Here is an 8,249-nt window from a genome sequence, read left to right as displayed (position 1 = left end):
ATTTTTTTTTTAAAGGACTCAGGAAGAAGAAGATAAGGAAATGAAGAACAGAGGAGCAAACAGAAAACAATAATTAACATAGGTTTAACCCTATCATTAATTACATTAACTGTAAATAGCCTAAGTATACTAATTAAAAGGCTGGGGTTGACAGAGTGGATTTTTTAAAAATAACCATATGTATGCTGTATCCATGAAATGCACTCATATAAAAAATATAGGTAGACTGAAAGGAAAAAAATGGGAAAAATTACACTATATAAAATTAATCTTAAAAAATCAGAAGTGGCTACATTAATATCTGGTAAAATAGATATCAGAGTAAAGAGAAAAAACAGATAATAAAAACATTAGGAATGAGAAAGAGGATATAGCAACAAAAATGGAGGAGACCTTTTAATTATAAGAGAGACCTGTGTCATCTGCCATCTTGTGTGAAGCGAGGTGGCTTCCACATTTCCTGAGTATCTTCTCTGCTTCCACCTCAATTGCCCCTTGATCACAGACACTTCTTAGGATCAGTTCCAGAGCTATGGCAGTATCACTGGCAGCTTCCACTGTTGTAGAGGAAGTGGTGGTCAGGGTGACCTCCACAACTTCCACTCCCTGCTGCATTGCCTGGGCCTCAGTCAGAACTGTGGACCTTTGGAGCCCAGCCTGGACCAGGGTGGCACCGAGCCCCCAATCCCACCACTGTCTCCACACCAGCAATAGCAGCAGCCACAAATGAGGCCACTGCCACCACAGTAACTGCTGCTGCCAGCACAGGACTTGTCCAAGCCCGTTGTTTCTCAGGGTCCTGGCCCAGCTCCCAGAGTAGGCAGTGCTCCAACAGCCTCCAGCTGGGCACTACTCACCACTTCCCCAATCTCTCCCCACAGAGCCAGGCCACACCCACACCCTCCTGCCACTTGTCACCTCAGTGCTCCCTTTGATGCCCCTAACCTCATTGTCAAGCAGCAGGGTCATCACTGTTCCCTCAGGCTGGAGGCCCACTGCCTCCACCCACAAGCTGCCTCAAAGGTGGCAAAGTGCAGGCAGGCCTAATTCAACAGACTAAATAGGGAGAACCAGGAGAAAGAAAAGATTTAGACTTATTAAACTTGAATCTAGAGCATTGGCTGAAATTGCCAAAGCTGACCTTGATGGTACACCCATGAGAGTTTTCAACCCAACTTTGAGTTCACTTTGCCATATGTGCTGCTGCCTTTTCCATTCAGAATTTTAATCTTATGTTTTCAGTGAACTGTTGGAAGAAGTGTTTTGCCACTTTGGTCCTATTGAAAGGGCTATTGTAATTCTGGATGATCACAGAAAACCTGTAGAGAAAGGCATTGTTGAATTTCTTCTAAGCCAGCAACAAGAAAAGCACCTGAAAGATGCTGTGAGAGTGTTTTTCTTACTGACAACAACTCCTTGTCCAGTCGTTGTGGAACCACCCAAACAATTAGATGATGAAGATGGTCTTCCTGAAGAACTTGCAAAGAAGAATACAATGTATCAAAATTGGAAGAGAAACCCCTCCTCATTTTGCCCAGCATGGCACATTTGAGTATGAATATTTTCAGCAGTGGAAGCCCCTGGATTAAATGGAAAAAGAGCAAAGGAAACAAATCAACAAAAACATGAAAGATACACAAGACAAATTGGAAAGTGAAATGGAAGATGCCTATCATGAGCATCAAGCAATTATTTTGCATGAAGATTTGATGAGACACCAGGAGAAATTAAGACACATGGAAGAACTTCACAATCAAGAAATGAAGATACATAAAGAGATGCAAGTAAAGCAAGAGAGATAATGATGTAGAAGGGAAAAGAGATGAAGACTGGTCAACGTGAGATGGAAGAATAAATGAGACACCAAGGAGAGGAAAGTTATAGCAGATGGGCTGGAGGGATCCAAGAGAAAGAGACAGAATGGATGGTAGAGGGGCAAAGAACAGGGGAGAGTCCTATGGTTTAGGAAGCCAGAAATTTCTACCTCTAGGTGGTGGTGGCATTGGTTATGAAGCTAATCCTGGAGTTCCACCAGCAACCATGAGTCATTCCATGATTGGAAGTATATATTGAGAGTCAATTGAGCATCCTACTCTTGATTTTGGCTCAGGTCATGATCTCAGGATTCGTACGATTGAGCCCCATGTTGGGCTCTGCACTGACATTGCAGAGTCGGCTTGGGATTTCTTTCTCTCCCTCTCTATCTGCCCTCTCCCCTGAATACACACGTTCTCTCTCTCTCTCTCTCTCAAAATAAATAAACTTTAATGAAATAAATTTCATATGGAAGAGAAAGTATACAAGAATAACCAGATTTTTAAGAAACTGAAAACAATGAGAGAAGACAGATTTATCATAATTAAAATAGTGATAAAGATTACAGTCCAAATAGAGGCAAAAGAACATTATCAACAGTAGCCAAATTATGGAAAGAGACCAAATGACCATCGACTGATGAACAGATAAAGAAGTTGTATATATACACAATGGACTATTACCCAGAAGAAAAGAATGAAGTCTTGCCATTTGCATTGACATGGATGGAGCTAGAGAGTATTATGCTAAGCAAAATAAGTCAGCGTAAGACAAATGCCATATGATCTGACTCATATGTGGAATTTTAGGAACAAAACAAACAAACATGGTGGGGTTCTGGGGAGAAAGGAAAACCAAGAAACATACTCTTAACTATAGAGAACAAACTGATGGTTGCCAGAAGAGAGGTGGGCAGGTTAAATAGGTGATGGGGGCTAAGGAGGGCACTTGTGGTGAACACCAGGTGTTATATGTAAGTGACAAATCACTAAATTCTACACCTGAAACTAATATTACACTGTAGGTTAACTAACTAGAATTGAAATAAAAATATGAGGAAAAAAAGAATATAAATAAATACATCTAGGAAAATCATTCATTTAGGCCTGCCACTTTACATTTTATGTAAACCTGAATTCTAAGTAGATTAAATTCTAAGTATAAATGAATAAACCTGTAAAAATATTAAAAGGAAATATGGGAGAATGTTTTTCTGACCCTGAGCTGAAGAAAACTGTTCTTTGCAAGACACACACACAAAAAAGGAAAAATTGGCCAATTCAAAAACATGAAAATTTAAATCTTTTATATAAAAATGAACTGTTTGAGGTTGAAAGACAAATAACAAAGTAGGTAAAGTATTTTTCATACATATGGTAGAGAAAAGGGTAATATTCTCTTTATATTTTGTATAAAGAGCCCTTGAAAGTTAAGGGCTTTAAAAGAACTTTAAACTTTAAACTTTAAAAGAAAGTTATCTTTTTAAAAAAGATAAACTACTTAATATAAACATGGAAAAAGGTTATGAACAGGCAAATCATAAAAGAAATACAAATAGCCAGTATATACACGAAAACATGCTCAATCTTACTAGTAATAAAATTAAAACTGTTTCTTTCAAGTATTTTATAAACAAAGATTTAAAAAGATGATTATTAAGGATGTGTTGAAACAGTCGCTTTCTATACTGATGGTGTAAATATAATTGGCACAACCATTTTAGTGGACAATTGAGCAGTCTTTATAAAGTTGTTAGTAAGTATTCCCTTTGTCCTAACAGTTTTACTTATTAGAATTTATCCTAAGGAAATCACACAAAGATCACCACAATGTTGCTTATAATTAGAAAAGAACAGTTTAAATGTCTGCTATGGAATCTTATATAGCTTTTACAAAGGATAAGTTAGAAAAAGTAGATCACAAAAGAGTATGTATAGTATGATCCCCTTCACATAAAGTCAGATAATTATTAGCCTTCTTTATTTTGTATGCCCCCCTCCACAAACACATACACAAAGATAAAGCTCCTTACATGAGATAATATATAAAATGTTTTAGCACAGTGTCTGGCACATAACACTAAATAAATGGTTGCCGTTATTAGTGTTAGCTTTCAGTATCAATTACGTAGTCTGCCATCAGGCACTGTGCTAGGTGCTTATGATAAATAAGACACTGTCTTTGAGAAACGCTGTCTATTGGTAATCATCCCTTACCACGTGCCCATTCTGCAGTGTTGTTGGCTCTCAATCAGTTGTTGAAATACAGAGTGGATAATGAGGAGTGTCTCATTTGTACAACCAGGATGTTGATTTTAAATCATTGAAATAGGGGCGCCTGGGTGGCTCAGTCGGTTAAGCGTCTGTCTTCGGATCAGGTCATGGTCTCACAGTTTGTGAGTCCAAACCCCGTGTCGGGCTCTGTGCTGACAGCTCAGACCCTGGAGCCTGCTTCGGATTCTGTGTCTCCCTCTCTCTCTGCCCCTCCCCTGCTCACACTGTCTCTCTCTGTCTCTCAAAAATGAGTAAATGTTAACAAATTTTTTAATGAAATAGTTAAAATAGACCCCTTATTTCAAAGTTAACACCACAAAAATTGTTTTTAAAATTCTCTAGATGAAGATGGAATCAGCTTGAATTCAAGTATCCTAGCAGCACTCCGAAAAATGCAGGATGGCTATTTTGGTGGAGCAAGGTAAGTGACCTATGTGCACTCTTTAGTGAAACAAAATGAAATTTGGAAGCTGGCTATAGTAATGGTAAACTTGTGATGCCTTTCTGTGTGTCTTTAACAATATAGTCCCATCCTATTTAAAGGAACTTATTCTTTTATAGATCAAATCAAAGAATTAAATGTTATAGAGAAAGGTTGGTGGGAATGTAAACTGGTGCAGCCCCTCTGGAAAACNAATAATGAAGAGACAAAAAAAATGTTATAGAGAAGGGTTGGAAAATTTCCCCACCCTGTTCTTTGCCCAAACCTCATCAATTCAGTGGACCAGAAAAGTTATTCTTTCAAAAGCAAAAAAAGTTACTGAAGTATTTAATTCTGGCTGCTCTTCTTTTTTTCTTTTCCCTATGTTTTTATTTTGAAAACTTTCACGCTTATAGAAAAGTATAAGAATAGAATTAAACACCATATACCTTTGCTCAGGACTCCCTCTTGTTAACATGTGTCTCACTTGTACACTCTTTCTCCCTCCTCTTCCTTCCCCTCCTCTAGCTCCTCCTTCCCTTCCTCTCTTCTTCCATACCCTCCTCCCTCTCTCACACATACGTATGTGTGCACATGTGCACGTACGCATACACACACACACACACACACACACCTTAATTGCTGAAGTTTGAGAGTTAGCCAGAGACAGCACAATCTTCAACCCTAAATATTTCAATTTGTCTTATAAGAACAAGCGTTTTCTTGCAGCCCCTCTGGAAAACAGTATGGAGGTTCCTCAGGAAACTAACAATAGAACTCCCTTATGACCCAGCAATAGCACTGCTAGGAATTTACCCAAGGGATACAGAAATGCTGAGGCATAGGAGCACATGTACCCCAATGTTCATAGCAGCACTCTCAACAATAGCCAAAACATGGAAAGAGCCTAAGTGTCCATCAACGGACGAATGGATCAAGAAGATGTGGTTTATCTATACCATGGAATACTACATGGCAATGAGAAACAATGAAATCTGGCCATGTGTAGCAACATGGATGGACCTTGAGGGTGTTATGCTTAGCGAAATAAGTCAGGCAGAGAAGGACAAATATCACATGTTTGCACGTATAGGAGGATTAGGAGGAACTTAACTGAGGACCATGGGGGAGAAGAAGGGGGGAAATGGTGGGGGAAAGGGAGAGAGGCAAACCATGAGAGACTCTTAAATGCTGAGAAACAAACAGGACTGATGGATGTTGGGGGGAGGGGGGAGATGGGCATGGAGGAGGGCACTTGTGGGGATGAGCACTGGGTGTTATATGGAAACCAATTTGACAATAAACTATTTGTAAAAAAAAAAAAAAAGAACAAGGGTTTTCTCACACATGGCTGATATATAATCATCACACTTCACAAAATTTAATATTGATACAGTACTCTTGCCTAATATAGCATCCATATTCAAAATTACCCAATTGTCCTAATAATGTTTTTTTCCCATAGCTTTGTTCCCCCGCTCTAGGATGCAATCAAAGATCACATATTGGCATTTAGTTATTATATCTCCTTGATGTCTTTTAATCTAGAATAATTCCCCAGCCTTTTGTGGATATTTCATGACAGTTTCAACACAATTTTAAAGACGGAAGGTCAGTTTATATTGCAGAATGTCTTTTAATTTGGTTAAAGCATTATCTGCTAAGTTTCTCCTATCCTTTCTATGACAGTGTTTAACCAAACACTCTTATCTTACATTGCTGAATCAGTCACTACTAGTCGAGTTTTAAAGTGATGATTCTGTGTTTCTATCATTCTGTGCATATTTATTAATTGGAATCCTTCTGTTTAAATAAAGAGCTTTCTTGGGGTGCCTGGGTGGCTCAGTTGGTAAATCTTCTGACTCAGAAGCTCAAGTTATGATCTCATGGTCTGTGAGTTCAAGCCCCACATCCGGCTCTGTGCTGACAGCTCAGAGCCTGAAGCCTGCTTCAGATTGTGTCTCCCTCTCTTTCTGCACCTCCCCACCCTTGTGCACTCTCTCTCTGTCTCAAAATAAAATAAACATTTAAAAATTAAAAATTATAAAAGAGCTTTTTGGGGTGCCAGGATGACTCAGTTGGTTAAGCGACCAACTCTTGATTTTGGCTCAGGTCATAATCCCAGAGTCATGGGATCGAGCCCCGTGTCAGGCTCCATGCTAAGCTCTCTCCCTCTCCCTCTGCCCCTCTTCTGCTCATGCGTGTGTGCACACACTCTCTCACTCTTTCAAAAAATTTTTTTCTGATGAAATTTTAAAAAGAGCTTCCCCTTATCCCCTTTTANTTCACTGAAGGCAGAAGGCCAGCCTCCCCAGCCTGTGAAGGGAAGAGGAAAATGCGTCACTGCTCTTCAGTGAGAAGATAACATCCTTTCTCTGAAAAAACAACCAGGGTCAGTCCTTACACTAGCTTCCTCAGTTGATTTTGTCCTGGAATACGTACAGGTTGTTGGTGGCAGCCCCAGGTGGTCCCAAGCTGTGTTTTTTAGAAAATCAGTACTAATGGCTTTCCCTTCAGGTTTTGCAATTGGTTTTGTAGACAGGGGAGGATATGGCCTACAATTCTCCATAATTCATAAAATTTTCAAATACCCTCTTTGATTTTCAAAATGATCTTTAGGGGCACTTGGGTGGCTCAATTGGTTGAGCATCTGACCCTTGGTTTTGGCNTACTGACAGTGTGGAGCCTGGTTGGGGTTTCTTTCTCCCACACTCTCTGCCCCTTTCCAGCTTTCTCCCTGTCTCAAAACTAAATAAAGAAACATTTGGGGGCACTTGGGTGGCTTAGTTGGTTAAGTGTCCGACTTCAGCTCAGGTCATGATCTCACGGTTCATGGGTTCGAGCCCCGCACCGGCCTCTGTGCTGACAGCTAGCTCAGAGCCTGGAGCCTGTTTCGGATTCTGTGTCTCCCTCTCTCTCTGACCCTCCCCTGTTCATGCTGTTTCTCTCTCTCCCTCTCAGAAATAAATAAAACATAAAAAAAATTTAAAAAAGAAACATTTAAAAAATTTAATGATCTTTGATCTCTCTAGAATGTATTATGCTAAGCAAAATAAGTCAGTCAGAGAAAGACGGATCCTATGATTTCACTCATATGTGGAATTTGAAAAACACAACAGATGATCATAGGGGAAGGGAAGGAAAAGCAAGATAAGATAATAAGAGGGAGGCAAACCATAAGAGACTCTTAAATATAGAGAACAAACAGGGTTGCTGGAGGGAAAGAGGGGGTGTGGTCTAAATGGCTGATGGGCATTAATGGCTAAATGGCTGGAGGGCACTTTTTGGAATGAGCACTGGATGTTATATGTAAGAGATGAATCACTGGCTTCTACTCCTGAAGACAAGACTACACTGTATGTCAACTAACTTGAATTTAAAGTTTAAAAAAACATACTAAGGAAAATAAAAAATTAAAATTAAAAAAAATTTTAAATGATCTTTGAATCCTTTTTTTTTAATGATGCGATAGATTTATGATGATTTCTCTTCATTCTGTCCCAGATTCTCTGTAGCCAATAGAAATTTTGGCCAGATACTTGACATCATTAGCAGCATAGTATATGGCAGTGAAAGAGAACAAACTGATCTGCTGATAGATTGTGAACCCATAACTGTAGTCTTTATTAACACAGTACCCTAACCGACACTACACCATGCCTAGGAGTGCTATGAAATTTCATATTGACAAAATTTATACTATTATATAAACATTATGAGTCCTCCAACCAAACAGTCTA

The 8,249-nt window shown here is 39.2% G+C and overlaps 1 protein-coding gene and 1 pseudogene across 2 annotated transcripts in view; both read left to right on the top strand.

Moving 5' to 3' along the window:
• Positions 1 to 629: 629 nt before the first annotated feature.
• On the top strand, positions 630 to 2,073 carry LOC144226880 (splicing factor, proline- and glutamine-rich pseudogene; annotated as a pseudogene).
• Positions 2,074 to 4,432: 2,359 nt separating this feature from the next.
• The window catches only part of LOC144226881 (phosphorylase b kinase regulatory subunit alpha, skeletal muscle isoform-like), a 28,067-nt gene continuing 24,250 nt past the window's right edge, over positions 4,433 to 8,249 (top strand). For both annotated transcript variants that reach the window (XM_077758387.1, XM_077758386.1), the window contains exon 1: positions 4,433 to 4,509. In XM_077758387.1, coding sequence (XP_077614513.1) covers positions 4,481 to 4,509 — 29 coding nt within the window. In that variant the 5' untranslated portion in view covers positions 4,433 to 4,480. The remainder of the gene's footprint in view (positions 4,510 to 8,249) is intronic.

This window comes from Crocuta crocuta, unplaced genomic scaffold (genome assembly GCF_008692635.1).
Source record: "Crocuta crocuta isolate KB4526 unplaced genomic scaffold, BGI_CrCroc_1.0 scaffold2428, whole genome shotgun sequence".
Lineage (NCBI taxonomy): Eukaryota > Metazoa > Chordata > Mammalia > Carnivora > Hyaenidae > Crocuta > Crocuta crocuta.
This window is presented reverse-complemented; position numbering and strand designations above follow the sequence as displayed.